General features: G+C 44.8%; 1 protein-coding gene across 4 annotated transcripts in view; it reads left to right on the forward strand.

The window, feature by feature from the left end:
• The window catches only part of ankle1 (ankyrin repeat and LEM domain containing 1), a 35,657-nt gene that overhangs the window by 9,885 nt on the left and 2,396 nt on the right, over positions 1-23,376 (forward strand). The window contains exons 1-8 of one of the 4 annotated variants that reach the window (XM_043721437.1): positions 348-467; positions 2,445-2,597; positions 4,286-4,391; positions 6,863-6,989; positions 11,003-14,320; positions 15,269-15,431; positions 21,165-21,324; positions 22,367-22,496. In XM_043721437.1, coding sequence (XP_043577372.1) covers positions 409-467; positions 2,445-2,597; positions 4,286-4,391; positions 6,863-6,989; positions 11,003-14,320; positions 15,269-15,431; positions 21,165-21,324; positions 22,367-22,496 — 4,216 coding nt within the window. In that variant the 5' untranslated portion in view covers positions 348-408. Of the gene's footprint in view, positions 1-347; positions 468-2,444; positions 2,598-4,285; positions 4,392-6,862; positions 6,990-11,002; positions 14,321-15,268; positions 15,432-21,164; positions 21,325-22,366; positions 22,497-23,376 lie in introns of those variants that run through there. The other 3 variants (XM_043721438.1, XM_043721440.1, XM_043721439.1) reach the window with 3 other exon arrangements.

The following is a 23,376-nucleotide window of genomic DNA, read 5'->3' on the forward strand; positions in this document are numbered from 1 at the left end:
CACGACCAAAGCCAAATTTGGGGGGGACATCTGGTTCCAAGCACTTGTTTCATCATTATAAAATCTTTCATAGTCTATATTGGATGTTTATGCGCTTTATATTGTTATATATTTATTTCGTATCTTTAACATGGATGCGTGTCTCATTTAACTTCGTTATTAGTAATTATTTGCGCGCCTGCCTCCCTCAGCCTTTAGATAATGGTAGCGCTGCGGGTGGGCCCAGGATGAGGCGGGGCGTCCTGACGGGCAGACGTGGGAGCCAACCGAAGGTCGCTGCTGGGGGAAACTGCATTCCAATTGGGTGCCGTGAGTGGGGAGGGTGGGATGTGTGGGTAACGCGGGAAGCGACGGGACTTTGTGAATGTAACTGGACGGTAATGAGTGTATCAATCTGGGGGGTTAAGGATGAGCAGGGAGCTGCTGGCAAGGCACCTACACTGGGCTATAGAGGAGGAGGATACTGTGTAAGGATACTCATTGGATGTATTTATATATTTAAATGTTGCATTTCATCATGCATGTTTCATTTTAACAAGTTGGGGCATGTTCTTTGCTGGAGGCAGATGTTGGATTAGGATGCTCCTGGGTGTATTTTTTATATTTTAAATGTTGTAATTTATTGTCCACCTTTCATTTTAGCAGGAGCAGCAATGCTGTTGGGGATTGTCCATCACAGACTGCTTTTTATGGTAAAGTCTCCACAGTCCCAAAGGGTTGCTCTCATGAGAGAGAGAGAACTGATGGAGAGGGTCACCACGCCTCAAGTGAATGGAGAGGTTGAGAGGCAGAATCCTCCTTGTGTGGAGCTCAGCTATTATGGAAATGGAACCCATTGTCGTGGTTCTGTTCGCCGAGCTGGGAATTTGTGTTGCAGATCTTTCGTCCCCTGTCTAGATGACATCCTCGGTGCTTGGGAGCCTCCTGTGAAGCGCTTCTGTGATCTTTCCTCCGGCATTTATCGTGGTTTGTCTCTGCAGCTTCCGGTTGTCAGTTCCAGCTGTCCGTTGCAGTGGTCGGTATATTGGGTCCAGGTCGGCAGTCCTTGCATGGGATTTTGTACACTATATTGGTTTTGCTCATGCTGGGTATCGGGTCCTTTATCCTGGTGAGTTCGACTGGGACAACACTACTATTATAGGACAAACCAAACAGAGAACAGCCAGGGAATTCCTAGAGGCATGGCACTCATCCACAGATTCAATCAATAAGCACATCGACATGGACCCAGTATACAGACCACTGCAGCGGACAGCTGGAACTGACAACCGGAAGTGGCAGAGACAAACCACTATAAATGCTGGAGGAAACATCACAGAAGCGCTTCACAGGAGGCTCCCAAGCACTGAGGATGTCACCTAGACAGGGGACGAAACGTCTGCAACACAAATTCCCAGCTCGGTGAACAGAACCACGACAACGAGCACCCAAACTACAAATCTTCTCCCAAATTGAACCCATGTTATCAGCATTACTCTGTCATGAAGTAGCTGTCCATCCAACTAATGGAACCCCTTCAAGCCCTAACTATTTGCTATGGAAAAGTGTTTTTTTTCCCCTTATATTTGCTGCTTTTGCAAAACATTTTAAACCTGCATCCTCTGTTCTTGGTTCTTTGACAAGTGGGAACAATCTCTCTATCCACTTTTTCCAGAACCCTCATGATGATTTCTCTCAAATGTCTTCTCTCCAAAGAAAACAATCCCAACCTTTCCCAATAACTGAAGTTTTCCATCCCTGGAACTATTCTTGTAAGCCTCCTTTCAGGAAATACTGGAGCATGGTAGCTCAGTGGTTAGTACTGCTGCCTCTCAGCACCAGGGACCGAGGTTCAAATCCAGCCTTGGGTGACTGTGTGGAGTTTGCACATTTTCCCTGAGTCTGCGTGGATTTCCTCTGGGTGGTCTAGTTTCCTCCCATGACCTAAAAGATGTGCAGGTTAGGTGAATTAACCATGCTAAATTGTCCATCGTGATTCAGTGATGTGTAGGTTAGCTGCATTAGTCAGCGGTAAGTGTACAGTAATAGTGTTGGGGAATGGGTCTGGGTAGGTTACTCTTCAGAGGGTCAGTGTGGACTTGTTGGGCCAAATGGCCTGTTTCGACACTGTAGGGATTCAATGATAAAACGTACCCTTTTTTTACCAAATGTTAGGTCACCTGCCTAACTATCTCCTTGTATGGTTTTGTGTCAAATGTTTCTAATGCTTTTTGAAGCACCTGAGGATATTTTACTGTTTTAAAGGTGTTATATAAATGCAAATTGTGTGTCAGGTGAGGATAATTTGAAACTTGGCTGTGATGTCCACAAACATTTAGAGTTTTCCAGCTCTTAGTTTGAGGGTGTCCAGGGTAGTTGACATAATCTTCCAAATATGTCTCCAATGTTGTCTGATGATGCCGTTGTGCCCTTTAGATTGCATTAATGTTAGTCTGTCCTCTCAGTTCCTTAGAGAGGTGGCTGAAGGAGAGTGCTAACCCCAACCTGGTCTTACCTGAGGGAGTAGCAGCTGTACACCTAGCAGCTGGGAAGGACACAGAAGGTGGAATTCGATGTTTAAAACTACTACTTCAGCACGGGGCAAATCCCAATGTCAGGTTAGTGGCATTTTGTTGCAGTAGCTTAATGTGCAGACTTTCTTACAGAGGCAAGGTGTCAATTTTCAACGTGCTGTTGTTTCTCTGTCCGTCTGCAATAAAAGACATTTTTACAATATTTCCCATTGAAAGGCCAGCGGAGAATATTCAATCACAGTCCTGAGTTGTGCCTTGGAGATGATGGATAGATAGTGTGGGGATAGGGCAAGAGTTAATCCTGTTATGACCAGGAGAGAGAGGCTGAAAAGACTCCCTTCTTTTTGACCTCTGGTAGTCACAGCAGAGGTTTAAGTTCTTTTACTGTGATGCTATATGTCTCTCTAACATAAGCCCACTGTTTACTGGATTAGTAAGGAGTCAAATGCTGGGCGTTCTTGAATGACAAAAGGAACTACTTTATTATTAGCTAACCCTAAGAAAAATACTAAAGGTGTGGCATCAAGCAAGTACAAAGTCAAAAAGGGTTTAAGTGTTCACTACAAAAGGAAAATGAAAGGACTATACTGTTTACAGCCCTTAGGATCCTTGAGACACATGTTTTTAATGTGACACCTTGATTTTAATCAGTGTCTTTTATAATTAGCAGTAACAAGTATTTCTGGTTAAATAGTTGTGTTCTCTGTACTGGAGTTTCTTTTTAATCGACTCTCACTGGACACTTTCTTAAACTGAGAGGACACATTGTCCAGTTTGTTGCAATTACAAATCCACCTCCTCAGCTCTATAAAGACAGCTCTCTACAATACAGTTGTTTTTTGCTGTATTTTTCAATATAAGTTAATCATTTCCAAGCTTGATGATTTCACCTGAGATCTTCCATCTCCAATATATGAGACTTATCATTTAGGTGTAAGACAACATAGGAGATGTGTTTCTCTATGCATGACTGTGTGGCCTAGTGGTATAATTGCTAGACTGTTAAACCAGAGGCTCTGGTAATGTTCTGGGGACCCAGGTTCAAATCCTGCCATGGTAGAATTTAAATTCAATAAATATCTGGAATTAGGGGTCTAATGATGACCATGAAACTGTTGTTGATTGTCAGGAAAACCCATCTGGTTTACTAATATCCTTTAGGGAAGGAAACTGCCATCCTTACCCAGTCTGGTCTATATGTGACTCCAGACATTTCACTACTCCTAGGTAATTAGTGACACCCACATCCTGTGAATGTATTTTTTGAAAGGTTTCAATTACTTTTGATAAAATATTCATTTTGATTCAGACAGCTTTGTATATTCCACATTCATCTCATGAAACTTCGCTAACCTGTGGTCAGCTGATTGATGTGACCATTTTAAGTCCATGGTGTTCCTTTTCAGTCCATGCAAGTCCCAGGTAGTAATATCCACAATGGGACATAAATATCAATAGTCCATATGTTATTACTATCATATCACTTTGTGCAGAATTCCTTGCTGTTTAAATTGGTTCTGCAGTATATTTTAATACTGAATGACCTGCTTCTGTGTACAGTCAGTTTAGTCATTGCTATTTGCACAGTCAGCAATGAATGGTCTGTATACACCATTATTTCAACCCAGAGTTATACAGAGATTGTCCTGTAGCTGCTAATGTTGTACAATGAAAGCCTGGTGACATTGCATTGTGTTAGTGCAGACTGTGAGCAAACTGACGTGATTGTAAAGTTTGGAAATTCAATCCTTAGCCGATCTTTAATTCTGTAGATCCACTGAAGGTCTCACTCCATTGCATGTAGCTGCCTCCTGGGGCTGCGTCAAGAGTTTGAAACTGTTGCTGAGAAGTGGAGCAGACCCTACTCTCCAGGATCAGGTAAATGAGTAAAGGAGCTGTTCTCCCCCACAAACTAGTGGGGCTTCTCTCCATCCCCTATTTCCCATTAGATATAGGAAGCTGCAACCTCCATTGTGCATTAAGGACGAAAGGACTTTGTGTTTATGCCCGTTTCCACTGGCAGGGAGTTTGTTTAGCTGAATACACATTCAAGATAATTGACAAAAGAACTAAAATGGAACTGAGAAATTCAAGTCAGTAAATTGTTATGATCTGTAATGTGCTGCTTGAAAGGAAATGAAGTAAATACTTGTTGGGGCAAGGTTTGCAGGGCTATGTGGAAAAGCAGGAGGAATCAGGTCAGTTTAACAGCTCGTTCATTTATCCACCTTGGATATGTCTGTACAGTTTGTTCTATAATTCTCCACCACTTTCTGTGGCTGTTGGAAATAGGAAAAGGCCAGTAAGTTATTTTTGAGTCCTAAAATGTATTTGATAGAATTTTGGTGTGTTACAACACAAAAAGAGGCCATTCAGTGCATTGTGTCCGTGTAATTTTTTTTTTTTGCAAGCTCAATCTGGTTCATTCCACCCCCATCTCATAGAACCCCTGTGGTGTGGAAGCAGGCCACACACCATCAACCTCCAAAGAATATCCCACCCAGATCCACCCAATCCCTACAACTCTGCATTTCCCAAGGCTAACCCATCTAATCTGCAGATCCCTTGATACTACAGGGCAATTTAGCATGGCCAATCCACCTAACCTGTACATCTTTTTACTGTGGGAGGAAACCCATGCAGACACATGGAGAATGTGCAAACTCCACACAGACAGTTGCCCGAGGGTGCAATTGAGCCCACGCCTCTGGCGCTGTGAGGCAGCGATGCTAACCACTGAGCCACCGTGCCGCCTTATTCCTGCAAATCTATTTCTGCAAATTTTATCTGTGCAGATAATACCCAACTGAAACCCATGATTGAATCTCACTCACCAATCTTTAAAGCAGTGCGTCCCAGGTTCAAACACCTCGCTTGATCAGCACAATTTTCCTCTTGTTGCCTTTGGTTCTTTCCCAATCCACCTTGACTTCGTATCTTGGGATTCTCAACTGCTAAAGATGAGGAACGTTTCATCCTTTGTATGCTGTCTGGACCTCTCCTGATTTTCAATGTCTCTACCGAATCTCATCGTAAACTATAAAAGATTCATCGATAGCTTGGCAGGATAAATGCAGACAGGTTGATTCACCTTTTTGGGAGAGCCTAGACCAGAGGAAATAATTCAGAATATGTAGGCACACATTTAAAAACAGAGGTGAGGAGGAATTCCTTCTCTGAGACTTGTGAATCTGTGGAACTCTTTATTGCAGAGTGCTGTTGAGGCTGGGTTTTGAAGTAAGTTCAAGGTTGAAATAAACAATTTTTTTTTAACTCAGTAAGAGAATCAAGGGTTATGGGGATAAGGCAGGAAAGTGGAGTTGAGGATTATCAGGTCAGTGATGACCTCACTGAATGTTGGAGTAGACTCAGTGGGCCGAATGGCCGCCTTCTGCTCTGAAGTCTTATTGCCTACATTCAAATGCTTTTCACGAAAGGAAACAACCCCAATTTCACCAATTTCTGAAATGTCTCATCCTTGAACCATCCTCGTGAATCTCTTCTGTACCCTCCCTGAAGCCTTCACCACCTTCCAAAAGTGCGGCACAATATTCCAGTTGAGGCTGAACTGGTGTTTTATGAAGTTTCACCTACAATGCTCTTTGCTTTTGAACTCTCCTTCTGTTTATAAATCCCAGAATTCTCTACTCTGAGAACATTTGCAGACAGTGCACACACTGCAAGGTCCCGCAAATGGCAATGGGATAAATGACTCGATATTGGAAATTTGTTTCGGTCATCTACTTGAGGTGTTGAAACGTTAAATCGAGTCATAAAACAGTACAGTGTGGAAACAGACCCTTTGGTCCAACTTGTCCACGTCAACCAACTATCCTAAATTCATCTAGTCCCATTTGCTAGCATTTGGTCCATATCCCTCTAAATGCTTCCTATTCCTGTACCCATCCAGATGTCTTTTAAATGTTCTAATTGTACCAGCCTCCAGCACTTCCTCTGGCAACTCATTCCATACACACACCACCCTCTGTCTGAAAAAGTTGCCCCTCAGGTCCGTTCTAAATCTTTCCCCTCTCACCTTAAACCTATGCTGTCTAGTTAATGTAGAAGATGAACACAGAAGCTAGTTCCACAGATGATGGAAACCAAAGCAAATGTACATGGTCTTAAAATTAGAGTTCAGTCTGTTCAAATTGGAAATAAGAAGTAGCTTTTCACGTGAAAAGAGGAGAAATGTGGGAGAACCTCCCTCCAAGAAACCTATCGGAAAGTGTGGCCTACAGAAAACTTTGCAACACATGAGTTGAAATGTTTCTTTGAACTCTCTTTGTGTATCCTGTTGTCAGGTATGCAACCCTTGACATCATTCTCTGTTTTAATTTAACGTCTAGGACAGACTGAGGGCCCAGGATCTTGCTGAGGAGCAAGGAAATGTGAAATGTTGTCAGATTCTCCAGGAGTATTACCGTGACAGTCTGCCGGAGAATACAGAGGAAGAGCCTCCCACATACCAATATGGTGAGAATCCGATTCTCTTTCACCATTGTTTTCAAACCCTTTACCAGATGGTCCGTGGTTATGTGTATAATTTGGTGTGAAACAATCTGGAGGTGCATTCCCCAGTCTGCCCTGTTATTAACAGACTCTGCTCAAGTTATGATTGTTTTCCGAAGTAATTCAGGATAATGGTACCATAAAATGTCTACAACACAGAAATAGGCCATTTTGCCCAACAGGTCCATGCTGGTGTTGATCCACCATGTGTACCACCTCCTGCCCTGCGTTATTTAACCCCATCAACATATCCTTCTATTTCTTGCTGCCAGTTGTCTTCTCTAGTTTTATTTCTGATATTCACCTCTACCAATCCTGGAGGTCATCTGTTCTATGACCTCATCTCTCAAGATTCCCCTAAATTCTCTATTGAATTTATTGTACTTTTGTTGCCTAGTTTGGGTCTCCTTTTTCTCTATATCTACCCTATCAAACCCATCCATGGTCTTAAAAACTGCTATCAGGTCATCTCTCTGTTTTCTCCAAACTAGAGCACCATCCTGTTCAGTCTTTCCTAACTAAGAAAATATGGAAAGGAATAGGCCATTCAACCCCTCGAGCCTGTTCTGCCATCCTACATGTGACTGATCACTTGCCTCAATGCCAATGTCCTGAATTATCCCCATATCTGTTGAAGTCATCAGCATCTAGAAAGGTATCCGTCTCTGAACACTGTCCGTGACTGAGCTTCCACTGAGCGTTCCAAAGGTTCACCACCCATTGAGTGAGGAAATGTACTTGTCTGAAATGGCCTACCCCTTATTCTGATCCTGGTTCCAGGCTCCTCAGTGAGGGGAAACATACTTGCCGCATCTACCTTGCCCAACTATTTTCTGAATTTTGTATGATTCAATGATATGGTATACCCCTCAATTTAGTGGAGAGAGGGAGGGAGGATTTAATTTTGGCAGAGACTCAATGCATGCCTATTGCACCAATTATACCATTCCAACCTAGCTTCATCCCATACTATCATGTTACCACTTCTGAACACCTCTACTATTTGAGTGAGGTTGCCAAGTTGAAAATGAATTATGGGATGTGGCCGTAGAGGTTGCAGGGATAGGGTTAAGGGGGTGAGTCTGGGTGGGGTGCTCTTCAGAGAGTTGGTATAGTCTGTGTGGGCCGAATGGCCTGTTTCCACACTATGGATTCTATGAATCATGCTGAAAATGAATCAAACCCATTTTCTTTGGACCGTTAGCCAACAGACAGACTTCAGTTCTTTTCATATAAATTTCAGTTGGATGAAAGGAAAGAGTCTTTTTTTTTTGTTTTGGAAACGCTGACATTTCACAGCAATTCTTGGTGGTCTGTAATCCTCACAGTGCCAAACTATCATTGTTTTCCATCTGAACTGAATTAATTTTAATATTTTCCCTTAACATTAAAAGTTCAAACATTTCCCCGTTAATTTTGCTGCTGCTGTCATTTGCTATCCCCTTCAATAGCCCTCGGTATTGTCTTAAATTCTTTCTTCCTCCTGGATCCTTGAGGGATTCCTGGGCTGAGGTTTGCAAGCCACTTTTTTGGCTCCTTTGGGGCCACACAGACAGTTGTCGCAAGCAGGGACATGAGGTTTACAACAACAACTTGCATTTACGTAGCAAATTTAACATAGATTCATAGAGATGTACAGCATGGAAACAGACCCTTCGGTCCAACCCGTCCATGCTGACCAGATATCCCAACCCAATCTAGTCCCACCTGCCAGTACCCGGCCCATGTCCCTCCAAACCCTTCCTATTCATATACCCATCCAAATGCCTCTTAAATGTTGCAATTGTACCAGCCTCCACCACTTCCTCTGGCAGCTCATTCCGTACACATACCACCTTCTGTGTGGAAAAAGTTGCCCTTTAGGTCTCTTTTATATCTTTCCCCTCTCACCCTAAACCTGTGCCCTCCTAGTTCTGGATTCCCCCACCGCAGGGAAAAGACTTTGTGTATTTACCCTATTCATGCCCCTCATAATTTTGTAAATCCCTATAAGGTCACCCCTCAGCCTCCGACGCTCCAGGGAAAACAGCCCCAGCCTGTTCAGCCTCTCCCTGTAGGTCAGATCCTCCAACCCTGGCAACATCCTTGTAAATCTTTTTTGAACCCTTTCAAGTTTCCCAACATCTTTCCGATAGGAAGGAGACCAGAATTGAACGCAATGTTCCAACAGTGGCCTAACCAATGTCCTGTACAGCTGCAACATGACCTCCCAACCCCTGTAATCAATACTCTGACCAATAAAGGAAAGCATACCAAATGCCGCCTTGACTATCCTATCTACCTGTGACTCTACTTTCAAGGAGCTATGAACCTGCACTCCAAGGCCTCTTTGTTCAGCAACACTCCCTCGGACCTTACCATTAAGTGTATAAGTCCTGCTAAGATTTGCTTTCCCAAAATTCAGCACTTCGCGTTTATCTGAATTAAACTCCATCTGCCACTTCTCAGCCCATTGGCCCATCTGGTCAAGATTCTGTTGTAATCGGAGGTATCCATCTTCGCTGTCCACTACACCTCCAATTTTGGTGTCATCTGCAAACTTACTAACTGTAACTTTATGTAAATGACATAAAGTAGTGGACCCAGCACCGATCCTTGTGGCACTCCACTGGTCACAGGCCTCCAGTCTGAAAAACAACCCTCCACCACCACCACCCTCTGTCTTCTACCTTTCAGCCAGTTCTGTATCCAAATGGCTAGTTCTCCCCGTATTCCATGAGATCTAACCTTGCTAATCAGTCTCCCATGGGGAACCTTGTCGAATGCCTTACTGAAGTCCATCTAGATCACATCTATCGCTCTGCCCTCATCAATCTTCTCTTGTTACTTCTTCAGAAAACTCAATCAAGTGAGCAATGTCAGGGAGAATTTAGAACTCCAGTTAATTCCTGACAAGGGTAAATGATTTGAATCAAATGTTTGAAATTCAAAGATTGCCAGCTGAACAATGAAAACAAATCTCATCCAAACCCGGCTCAATTCTCTCTTCGCCCAGTGTTTCCCCTTCTCGAGAAGGAAATGGTGAAGACATTGATGCAGCACTAATGTTTAGTTAGATGCTGAGAGGGTGGTTGTTCTTGTGGAGATCGTTAGAACCTGGGACAGTTTGGGCCATAAGACATAAGAGCAGAAGTAGGCCATTCAGCCCAGTGAGTCTGCTGTGCCTCTCAATGAGACTGTGGCTGATTGGATAATCCTCAACGGCACTTTCCTCCTTACCATTGATTGCTGTACTGATTAGAAATCTTTTAGAATCATAGAATCCCTACAGCGTGGAACCAGTCCCTTCGACCCAACAAGTCCACACCCACCCTAACCTGTTCCCCCACAGTATTACCCTATATTTACCCCTGACCAATGCACCTAACCTAAGCATCCCTGAACACTACGGGCAATTTAGCATGGTTAATTCACCTGACCAGCACATCTTTGGATTGTGGGAGGAAACCGCAGTACCCAGAGGAAACCCACGCAGACACTGGGAGAATGTGCAAACTCCACACTGACAGTTGCCCGAGGCTTGAATCGAACCCAGGTCCCTGGCGCTGTGAGGCAGCAGTGCTAGCCACCATGCCACCCCTGTTTATCTCAAATTAAAAATAAAGGGTTCTCCCATTCAAGACGGCGATGAGAAGGATTGCTTTCTGTGAGGGTGGCTGACCTCTAGATTGCTCTTCCCCAGTGACCAGTGGAGGCTGGCTCATTGAATATATTGATGTCTGTATTAGACCAGGTTTTGATCTGGAAGGGAGTCCAGGTTGTGGGGAGGTGATGAGGGGGCAGGGAGGAAGCAAGGCCACTGTTACATCTTATTATTATCTTATTATTGGATGGAAGAGCATAATCAAAGAGCTGACTAGCCTGTTCCTCATGATCCTATCAGTGCTGGTGTGAAACAAGCAAAAAGCCAAGGTGTGTGGGTCAGGTTTATTTTGAATGTTACTAACTGCTTGGTTCTGCTTTCTGGGTTCTTGCAGTCTCCTATCGAAGACTCAGCAGCGGATTTCATTTCTTCGCTGACCCTGTTGTGTTCGGCATCACCGAAAGACACAAAGTGGACGCACTTCCTGGAAGAAATGACGAATTACATCCAGTCCGCAGACCCCAGCGATCCGCAACACTCAGCTGGTCTGCGCTCAGTGTCAGTGACCCCAGTGCAATCCGTGAAAAACCACGCAGCTACCTGACGGAAATAAACCCAAGGAGCAGTCGTTTAGGGGATGACACATCAATCTGGTCTGAGTCACTGAGGCCCCAGTCTCTATCAGGAACAGTGAAGCCTCAGGGACGAGGGCATTGTAGGGGTATAGCTGAGGACAAGGGTAAAGATCACGTCATTGCAACTGTGGAAGTAACCCTTGATGACTGTATGTTGTCAAATACCCATGTGGGGACAGATGGAAAGTTTGAAAAGCTGGCTTCACATGAACACAGTTCTGGAACTGACTCCTCTGAGTACCACACATCAGTTGGCCAAGAGTTAACCCTTCAGGATGATGAGGGCTTTTTCCCTATGTCTGCTCCCCAGCCACCTCCAGCTCTGAGCCACGGGCTGGACACCTCCATTGATGATGAGAGCTTTTTGCCTCCGTCCACCTCTCAACTGTGTCCAGTTGGGAGCAACAGATTGAAAAGCTCAACCAATCTTCTCCCAGAAGGCGAGTACTTCCTAACTGAACCTCTCTGTGCCCAACACAAAGAGAAGCAAGTCTTTAAAGATGGTAATGTTTCCATTAACACAGAATGGCTTTCTGAACTGGATTGTACGTGCACTTTACAGGAAAGACCCGAGTCCAGCCAATCACTGTCAAGCACCGTGCTTGATCTCGCCAAACACACAGAATTTTGTGATTCTGAGTTCTTAATAAATCCATCTAGACGCAAAGGCATTGACATAACCTCACCAGATCACATCTACCTCTTTGAACACAGACATTCGACCACTCAAAACGAACTGGATAAAACCACTGCCGTTCCCTTGGAAGATACTTTCAGCCACACCATGGGGACTGTCGGTGATGAGTGTCCTCCCAGTGCCAACTGTGCCCAACATGAAGGAGGTGATTCAAAAGCTTCAATCTCCATTTCCAGCAGGGGAAGCAGCCTCTACTGTAGCTGTGAAAGTGGGTCTGAGTGTTTCCCCAGTGCATTTGGAACCTGTGAACGGACACGTAGCACAGAGCGAGTTCAGGCAGATACAGAATCTTGTTTGATGCGGGAAACTCAGGCAGGTCCAAACCAGGAAGAGTCTGTTTCAGGATGTACAGGTGACGTTACAGCAGTTGGCATCCAGATAGTACACTCCAGAGATTTACAGACTGTTCCTTTTAAAGACTCCCAGTTCATTGGAAGAATGTGCAAGGACAGTCGTTTGCGAAGGAATGGCGAGTGTGACTCTTGGGTCCCTCCAAGTGTTGGAAGGCAGTGTAGTGACTGTGGTAAAGGTCATCTCGACAACGTCACCAACACAAGCAACAGAGACATCCTGCAGAGTTCCCAGGCAGAGCCTGTAAATACAAGCAGCAGCAATAATGAGGAACAGACAACTGTAGCCCAGAGCAGCCTGAAACAGTCAGTGAATCTCCATAATGAAAATAGACTGGATGTATCATTAGCCATGAGTGCAAACATCCAAAATCACAAGTGGAAGCAAATGGAGTTGCTTATGGCAGAGGTTCCTGCTGACCACAGGGGAGATGAGGAGTTTCCAGGTTTATTGACGCCATCCACCAAGAAATCCTCCTCTTCCATTGTCTCAGCTGATGAACCCAACCTGGGAACATCGCATAGTGGTTCTGCTTCCATTGACAGTAGCATGGGAAACAAAACTGAAACGAGTTTAACTGAAGGATATTCGTCAGTTGGGGATGAGAAAGAAGATGGTGACACAGCGTTGGAAAAATTACTGAAGGGCATCAAGTTTGGAAACGAGACTGGGCTGTCTCTGCAATTCGACGGCAACGGATTGTCACCTTTTGTGACTCCACGCACCAAGAGTCGATTGGCCAACTCCGCATCCAGGAGCTATAATTCCTCACTTTTTGAGCAAACCATCGTCACACCCAGGAGAATTCGCCGAGTTCGCAGGCAGCAAGCAGTATGTGCCAGAAGTCCATTGGACACACTCAGCCACGGCTCTGCTGTTTCCCAGGGCACAGAGGATGAAGATGGAACTTGCTCCTTTGCTCACACTTGGGATGGCGAAGAAGCAGACTTTGACACGGTTCCTTTCGTTCGATGTAACGATCATGAGAAAGGGACCGTCCAACCATTGGCCCCTTGGTGCTCAGAACCAGGAAATGCAGATTTTGACACTGTGCCATTCCCAAATCCTAACTGTGAGAAAGGAACCGACCGCATTCCATCCCCAATGGATGATGCAATCAGCAACAAACAGTCTACCCAGATAAAAAGAGTAATGAATGGCGGTAACAGAAACCAAGCAGCACCATGTCCCCTAAACCTTGAGTGTGGAGGGATCAGCCAAGATGGTTGTGTGTGTCCACCCAGTGGGCAACAAGTGGTCACTCAGCCCTACGGAAGAGCCGATGACGTCAGCCAAGGGAGGTCCAGTAACTCTCCTCAAGATAATGATTCGTCAAGTGAGCTGAGAATATTGAAACAGGAGCACAGAGTGAATGGTGCTGCAGAGTTGTCCCGTGCTTTCCCGCGCCCTTCCTCGCTGTGTCCGTTAGCTGATGACCCTGAGGATGAAGGCAGTGACTGTTCCTTAGATGGCAAGGTGTGTGAAAGCACAAGGCTGGAGGACATGGGTTTGCAGCAGGGAACCCTGGGCCAAAGGTGCAGCTTCTCCAAGTGGCCTGCCGCACAGCGTCTTTCAAAAATACCAAACCACGACGGGGAATGGCAAAGCCCCTCTGGCGACCTGGAGCTGCAGCTGTCTCCCGGTGGCCGTCCGGTTAACAGTTATGAGGGTGAAACGGTGGAATATCTGTACACTGACACCAAGGAGGGCCACACGTTCATAGAACGCCGTTACCCTTGCACAGACATGAGCGCTGAGAACCTGAGCACCTCAGGCTCTGAGGACACCGTCATCTACGACTGGAGGGCCTACAAGAGCGGTGCTACGCTGTGTCCTGAGGAGAAAGAAAACGAGCAGCCAACATTGTCTCCCAGCCTCCTACTCCTGTCCAACAGTCAGATCCGAAGGCTGCTCAAAGACTATGGGGAAGACCCTGGCCCTGTGACAGACTTCACCAGGAAGGTTTATCTGTATTCTCTGAACAAGATCAGAAAGGAGCCCTTGCCCAGGAAGCCAGAACAGTCTGCAAGTAAGTTGGGCGCTCGAACCTTCCCTGTTGATTTGAAATTCTGATCATGACTATTGTTGTGACTGAGGATCATGGCCAAGGTCTAAGCTTTGCATCCAGAGTCTTTCTAAATTGCCCAACAGAAACACAGCAAGCCCATTGTACAGAGTTGCATAGACGTGCTGTCCTGGATCGCAAACTCACCCCACAGTCAGATGGAACCGCATCTCTTTCTTAACATGTGAGCACCAAATTCCAGCGGCCTCTCCTTGAGAGAGTCCTGAAGGAGTGACCATACTGTCAGATGAAATATTAAACTGAGGCCTATCAGCGCTCTCATGTGAGCATAAAGATAGATCCTACAGGCACAGCTGGGGAGTTTTCACTGTCATTTATCCCTCAACCCATATCACATTTTTTTATTTTTATAAAGGCACATTAACTGGTTATTGTCACTGAGCACAAATTGACTGCTGTTTCCAACATGGCAACAGTGAAAGTAGAAAGGTGAATTTTATTTAATTGACTGTAAAATTATTCCTTTTTGGTGTGTAAGAAATTCAATGGGTGTATAAGATGGAGCTGGTCTTCTGTCAATGCGACATCTTTCTGCTTCAAAAATTGCTTTTTCGAAAGATACGCAGTACAGAACGAGGCCATTCAGCCCACTGTTGGAAGCTAATGTCGTATAATTTCATCATCCAGATCTTAGTCAGTAAAATTGTTTGTTACATCGCTTACCAATGCAAATCAGAGTTTTTTTTTAAATATGATGACACAGTCCGGACCATCCCTTCAGTTCCAGATCCCGACACCATTGGGTGTAAAAAATAAATAAATCTCTGTAGTCTTTCCTAAACCTTCTGTCAATCACCTTAAATCCAGTTCTGTACCTGTAAAGGAGATTTTGTTTCAGGCAATTATCAGACCAGTTTCTCTCTGCTAATTGGTTTTGTTTCTGTTATCCAGGTTACAGTCCAGAGCTATGTCAGAGTTTGGAAATGTTTATCTTCCCGGATTGCAGTCAGGATGAACTAGCTCTCGTGCAGCAATTTGAGCAGCCAGACCAGAACCGGAAATGGAGGGAGGGCCTCCTCAAATCCAGCTTCAATTACTTGCTCCTTGATCCCAGGTACAGTCTTTCATAGTCTTCAACTTAAAATCAAGTTTAACAAGTTCTAGGCTTCGGGATAGAGCAGCCCCACATCAGGGGCCTGTTGCTGGCATCAATTCTCCCAGGACAGGGACAGCGCACGGTCAGATAGAGTAAAGTGCCCTCTACACTGTCCCCCTCAAACGGTCCCAGTCCAGGCACTGCACAGGGATTAGATTCTTCTAAACTGAAAGTAGAGCTTAGAAAAATAGAAGTTGCTGGAAAAGCTCAGCAGGTCTGGCAACATCTGTGGAGAGAAATCAGAGTTACCATTTCTGGTCAAGTGACCCTTCCTCAGAACTGATGGTAGCTCGGAAAATCTAGAGCTTTCTTTTCTCTTCTGAACTGAAAATAAATCCCCTCACCACTGTTCCATCAAACACTGTCAGCACAACTGAGTTAGATACAAAGATAATGTTCCCTGTATTCTGTAAAGTTGTCTCAACATTGTCCCTACCCAACTTTCCCAGTGTGGGGACAGTACGTGGTTAGATGCTGAGTAAAGCTACCTCTAATCTTTCAGAATGAAAGTAAAACTGCCTCGACACTGTCCCTATCTAACTCTGAGTATAGGGACCACACAGGGTTAGATTTAAAGTAAAGCTTCTGCTATACAGTCTGGGGATCTCAGCTCTAACCTCCAAACTCATTTGAATCTGAATGAAGATGATTTAAGATCATTCAGAAGGCACTCCTTGGGATGAGTGTTTCATTTACGAGATGGGGTTCAGGTGAAAGCCCCCTGCATCCCTTAACCCCTGGCCATGATTTGATATATTTGAGGCTGTAGTTTTCTTGGCCTGTCTTCTGGCTTCTCTGCTATGTTCTGGGTCCAGGAACTACAACCATGGATTCCCAAAATCCCAAATCTTGTACCTAATCTATGGTGGGTTTACTGATCTCAGACCGGATGATAGTCAGTGTGAGCTTCTTTTCCCGAGGTTTCACACATGAGATGCAATTCGCACACACCAACTTCTGCAAACAGTTAAAGTTTGTTAAAGCCTGTATAAGCTTGGTGACTCCCTTTGAACCCCCCCTCCCCTCCTCGCAGGCGTGCAAAGTCAAGTCAAAAGAGGGCCCGAACATTGGAAACACATCCCCTTTATACAGGTCAGTTGGTAATGTTCACAGATACTCTGGCCAATCAGTCCCCCCCCCCCCAACCAATAACCACGTTACCCCAGGTACAATGGTAGGATGAGATCATCCTCTGAGATAACGGAAATGCAAATGCCCTAGTTCTGGGGAATCTTTATGTAGCTGATTTCCTGACTGTGATTCCCCAAGACAATGTAGGTGTGAAATGTCCTAGCTTCGGGGGATGGCTGTGAAAGCATTTCTGAATGGAAGGGGCTGAATGATAGTTTTCTTTGATAATGTAGGAGAGTAGTAGCGAATTATTGTCGAAATGGGTTGGCAGTCATTCACATTCCTGCATGAATGTCATCCCCAATGTTCAGAATGTTCAGTCAGTGCAGTTTAATATTACATTAATGTCCAGAGAGATAGTCCAATTTAATCTTTTAACATTACATCAGCCCAATGAGTTAAATCACAGAAGAAAGCCATTCACACCATTGTGCTGTGTGCTGCAAGAACAACTTGCCCAGCTTGTGTTCTCTATAAATATATATACACTTTTCATCTTCAGGAAACAATCCAATTCCCTTTTGAAAGCCAAAATTTAATCCACCCCTCTTTCATTCCTTGCAGGGCATTCCAGATCCTAACCACTCAATTATTTTCCCTCTTGTCCATGTTTCTTACCATTTACATCAATCCCATCATCCTCTGGTTTTTGGCTGTTCCACCAGTGAAATGTTTCTCTCATTCTTGAACTCTCATGGTTTGGAACACTTAATTTCATTTCCTTTCAACTTTTTACCTAAGAATTCAACTTTTCCAGTTGATCCATGCAACTGAAGTTTCACATCCCTGATTTTGATCACAATATCATTGGTGGCTGAAGGTATGATTGCCAGTGCCCCAAGCTCTGATGTTTCCTCTCTAAAGTGCTCAGCCTCTCCCTATTACGTCCTTCTTTAATTTGCTGGGACCTGCTCGAGTCTGACAGGATTTGCCTGGACTGGAATGAGATCATTGTGGATGAGTTTGGGGCTCATGCTATTAGTGAGAGTTTAAACTCTTTCAGCAGATGAGTGGAATGTGGACTGAAGTACAGTAGGAGGTGATGCTCAGAACAATATGGAAGAAAAATCGATTCAGTCTAGGAGGCAGGGCAAAGATAATCAAAAGTTAAAAGTGTAAAATGAGATGGTATTTATCCTAATGCAGTGAGTATTGTAAGACAGATGTATTGAGGGTGTAGATTAACACACACATGTTATCATTGTGATCACAGAGACATGGTTTAGTAAGTAGGATTGGCAGCTAATGATTCTTGGATATAAACTCTTCAGGCAAGTCAGTATTAAGTAGTAAATTACTACAATAAGCAAGGAAAATACCTAATAAGGTTCCTCAAATGAGGCCTTATAGATCATAGACTCTGTACAGTGTGGAAAGAGACCCTTCGGCCCAACAAGTCCACACCGACCCTCCGAAGAGTAACCTACCCAGACCCATTGCCTACATTTAACCCCTGACTAATGCACCCAACCTACCCATTCCTGAACACTGGCCAATTTAGCACGGCCGGTTCACCTGACCTGCGCACCTTTGGATTGTGGGAGGAAACCGGAGCCCCCGGAGGAAACCTATGCAGATACAGGGAGAATGCACATACTCCATATAGATAGTCACCCGAGGCTGTGTAGGTAGAACTTAGAAATGAAAATGTGCAGTCACATTGCTATCAACTCCCAAACAATTCGGGAGAGGTAGAAGGACAAAGAAGTAGTCAAATTTCAAAGTGTAGTAAAAATAGTTGGTCTCAACTTCCCCCATATTAACTGGGATAGACAGGTAAGAGTGAAGGGCTTAGAGATGATAGAAATTTTAAAAAGGTGTCCAGGAGTACTTTCTACGCCATAGGAGGTCCTACAAGAGAGGGGCCAGTGCTGGAACTATTTTCAGGGAATGAAGCTGTGCAACTGGTCGAAGTGTCAATGGGGGAGCATTTTGGTAATATGACCATAACTTGGTCAGATTTGAAATAGTTACAGTGAAGGACAAAAGATGAACCGGAGTAAAGGTTCTGAACTGTGGGAAGGCTGATTTGAATGTGGTGAGACAGGATCAGACTAAAGTGGACTGAGAGCAGCTACTCATTACATCTCCCTCCAAGCAGTGGCAGCCTTTCAGAAAGGAGAGAGTGAGAGTGCAGAGCCAACATGTTCCCATAACGCTGGAGGGAGAGACCAGCAAGTGCAGGGAACCCTGGATGCCAAGGGATCTACTGGATTATTGGATACGGGGAAAAGGAGGAAGCTTCTTGCAGATAACTGAGGGCTCAGGGCGGCAGATGCCCCAGAGGAGAATAGAAAGTGCAGAGCATTGATTTAAAGAAGAAATTAGGAGAGTTAAGAGGGGCATGAAAAAATACTGGTGCGTAAAATTAAGGAAAATCCAAATACAGTTTATAAATCTATTAGGAATAAGAAGATAACCAGAGAGAGAGTAGGGACCAAAGTGGCAATCTGTGTGGGGAATTCGAAGGTGTAGGTGAGGTTTTAAATGAGTACACTGTATCTGTGCTCATGCTAGAGAAGGATGATGTAGGTACACTTGACCAAATGTTAATTGAGAGGGAACAGGTAATAGTGGTTTTAGTCAGCTTGAAGGTGGGTAAATTCCCTGGCCCAGCTGAGCTGTAACCCAAGTAAGGGAGACCACTGAAGGGGATCAGACAATTTTCAAATCCAGCGCAGGGATGTATAGCAGCTGAGGTTGTATCGGCGTTTGGAATATTGTCAGCAGTGCTGGCATTGGAGGGGGTCTGGAGTAGGTTCACAATGATCCTGAGAATGAAAGGCTTGTCATTGTGAGGGGTGGATGAGGTCTCTGGGTCTGTACTCTATGGAGTTTAGAAGGATAAGAGGGGGATCTCATTGAAACTTATAGAGTATTGAGAGGCCTGGATAGAGTGGACATGGAGGAAATGTTTCCACTATAGGAGAGACGAGGCCCTGAGGGCACAAGAATGAAGGGACTTCCCTGTAGAACTGAGATGGAGGAATTTCTTCAGTTGGTGCATGGTGAATCTGTGGAACTCATTACCAAGAAGTCTGTGGAAACCAAGCCTTTGAGTGTATTGAAGACAGAGATGGGTCCTTGATTGATAAGGAGATCAAGACTTACAGGGAGAAGGCAGGAGGATGGGGTTGAGAAACATGAACACCATGGTCGAATGACAGAGCGGACCCAGTGGGCTGAGTGGCCTGATTATGGTCTACTAAAGAAAAGTGGTAGGGATAAGCCAGGAAACTGCAGACTAGTGAGTCTAACATTGGCAGTCAGGAAACTCTCGGAAAAACGGAGGACCAAAATTGATCTCCATTTGAAGAGGCAAAAATTCATCAAGGACTTGGCTCAGTAAGAGAAAATGATGTCTGTCAAATTAGAATTTTTCAAGGAGGTGACTAGGTGTGTGGATGAGGGTGGTGCAGTTTATGTAGTCTATTTGGACGTCAGAAGAGCCTTTGCCAAGTCATGCATGGCAGGCTGGTTAAGAAGCTAGGAGACCATAGGACCCAGGGCAATTTGGAAAACTGCAACTGAAGTTAGCTTCATGATGGGAAGCAGAGGGTGATGGTCAATGGTGGTGTTTTGAGGATATGGGGAACAGGTATTGTGGGCTCTCGAGGTGGGTCTGGCTAAGTGGTGTGGCCTTCAGGATCAGGACAAGGTGTTGGGTTCTTGGGGAGTTGCAAGGGGTCAAGGAAGAGGGCAGCAAGCGAGAGTGACTGGAGGAAGTTTGGGTTTGGTAGGTGGAGGGGGTGTGGTTGGGTCGGATAGGTCATTGTGTTATGAGGGGATGTAAGGGCTGTCAATTTAAAAAGTACATACTAGTTGGAGCAGGTCTTTATTCTTCTCATTTTTCTTGGATAACTGTTAAACAAAGTCAGTAAGAACCCTCCAAAGTCTCTGCTCTAACCTAGAGTTGGGGACTGAGAGTAAGATTCCAGAGGTAAGGTAATGGCATGTTCCAATTTCCAGGGCAATCCGCTAGGGTTTTAACTCCTTGCAATAACTCTTCTTCCTATTGGAAGATCTGGGCCAGTATTAGTTTCATAGTCTGTGTCCACACTGTGGGGATTCTATTTGGACCAACAAATCCAACAAGACCCTCTGAAGAGTATCCCAGCCATACCCATTCTCCTACACTATTACTCTACAATTCCCCTGACTAATGCACCTAACCTACACATCGCTGCACACTACGGGCAATTTAACTTGGCCATTTTGAAATTTTCATCTGTTCACAATTGAGGGATTTAAGGTTTGGCGAACTTTCCTTTTTGAGTTACCAGTTGAAGAGTATGGTGCTGGAAAAGCACAGCCAGTCCGGCAACATTTGAGGAGCAGGAGAGTCGACGTTTTGGGCATAAGCCCTTCGTCGGGAAGGTCGAAACGTCAACTCTCCTCCTCGGATGCTCCCTGACTGGCTGTTCTTTTCAGTGCCACACTCTTCAACTCGGACTCTCCAACATCTGCAGTCCTTACTTTCTCCACTTTGAATTGACAGTTATTTTTAATCTTTTCTGATCGTGCTCTCCCTCCCCCATTCTCTCCTCAAACAACTCCCAGGGTCACGAAGAACCTGCCTGTTCGCTGTCACACTCTGAGCTCTTTGGAATGTTTCCGCACTTTTGTCAGCTCCATCTTCTATGTGGGAAAAGGAAAGCGCTCCAGACCATACTGTCACCTCTATGAAGCTCTTACACATTTTAAAAACAACAGTAATCAGGTAAGCAGGACAGGCTGGACCTGCAATCAATTTGATTTAGCCTCGTAACATTCTTGAAGTCTACATGTTTGCATCTTTTCTTCGTTAGAGGAGAGCTTGCCAGCCCCTGATTTCCACCCCAGGTGCTGTTGAACAGTCTTGACGTGATTGGGAGGCAGGGCACTTGCACCCAATGTTTGTACAATTATCGCAGCCTGTCCTGATGCTGACCACTGAGGGCAAATTGCACCTAGACCTGGCCTGACAGTTGGCTCAAATATGAAAGGGAAGAAAGAGCTTGCATATATATATAGCACCTGGCGTGGCCTCGGCATGTTTGCTCCGCGTGAAGTTCCTCTCTGAAGTGTAGTCACTGGAGCAAACCAGGAAATTCAGCAGCCAATTTCTACATAGCAAGATCCTGCAAACAGCAATGTGGTCATGACCAGATAATCTGTTTCAGCAGTGCTGATTGAGGAGTAAATATTGCCAGAGGAACTTCTCCAATTGAAAAGGTGACTTGCCTTTTGTTGTAGTCTGCGCTATTCAGTTGCTGAGCTCTCTCAGAAACCTCTCAATTTTGCTTCTCTTTGTCTCTATTTCCCACCTCTGTCTCGCTATCTCCCACCTCTCTCTCTCTCTCTTCCCCCCCCCTCTCTCTATCTCTCTTTTCCCCCCTCCTGTGTATATATATGTGTGTGTCTTTCTCTCTCTCCCTCCCATGCTCTGTGTGCATCTCTCTGTCCCACCTCTGTGTGTGTGTGTGTGTGTGTGTCTCTGTCTCTTTCACCAGTCTGTCTGTCTGTCTGTGTCTCTCTCTCTGTCTCTATCTCCCACCTCTGTCTTGAGGGGCTGAATGGTCTATTGTCCTAAGTAGCAGCAGCATCACTTTTTATTTCCAGATTTGTTTTGTTGTATGTTATTTTCAAATTCCCAATTTACCACAAGGAAGGGATTTTGATTTGTGATCCACAGGTTATTAGTCCAGGTCTTTGAATCACTGTCCAGTATTTTGCAGGTTAATCTGTTTTTAATTCAGTGTTTCTACTCTCCTTGCATTCAGGTGAGTGCAAAACTGAAGCAGATTCTGGATATCTGGGAGAATGGCCTCGGGGTGATTTCTTTGCATTGTTTCCAGAATGTTATTCCTGTTGAGGCGTACACCCGGGAGGCTTGCATGGTAGATGCAATGGGTGAGTCCGACTGCCTGGATGATAAAACGCTTTATAATCTCACAGCATGCAATTCCACCTTGCCTCTGGACTTGACTACGCTCCTATCCTCCTGACTGGCTCCTCATCTTTCACCTTCTGTAAATGCAAACTCACTTCCCCTCATCCGAACTCACACCAGGTCTGTATCCCCCATCAGTCACTCTTTGTGCTCACTGGCCTCCCACATAAACAACACCCTGGTTTTGAACAAAAACATTAACTGAGTTTTTCCAGCAATTTATGTTTTGAGTTCAGTGACCTTTCTGTAGATCTGGGAGAAGAAAGATCGCTGGACTCTAAGCGTTAACTCTGCTTTCTGTCCAGAGATGCTGCCAGACTTGCTGAGTTTCTCTGGCAATTTCTGCTTTTGATTTCAGATTTCCAACACCTCCAATTCTTTTTTTAAAATTTTTACCTTGGTTTTCAAATTCTCTTCCTTGTTTCGAATCCCACAGTGACCTTGACACTCCCTACCTCCATCGTTTCCTGCAGTTCTACAGCACGCTCAGATCTCCACCTTCTGGCTTCTCCCACACCCTCCCTTTTCATTGCAAATGGCCGTTCTGTCAGTTGCCCACGTGTAACCTCTGGAGTTGCTTTCCTAAATCTTTCTGCACCTCCACCTTGCTCTCCTCATTTCAGAAACTTACCTTGTTGATCATGTTGTCGCTGAGTTCTTTATGTGGTTGATTAATGGTGATCTTTTTACTTATTCATTAATGTGATGCAGGCATCGGTGGCTGGGCCAGCATTTGTTGCCTGTCCCTCAGTGGACAGGGTGATGCTGAACTCTGCTCTTGTACCACCACAATGTCCAACCAATCCTTAAAGAGTATACTTAGCTCCCTCCACCTTTATT

Source organism: Chiloscyllium plagiosum, chromosome 31 (assembly GCF_004010195.1).
Source record: "Chiloscyllium plagiosum isolate BGI_BamShark_2017 chromosome 31, ASM401019v2, whole genome shotgun sequence".
Lineage (NCBI taxonomy): Eukaryota > Metazoa > Chordata > Chondrichthyes > Orectolobiformes > Hemiscylliidae > Chiloscyllium > Chiloscyllium plagiosum.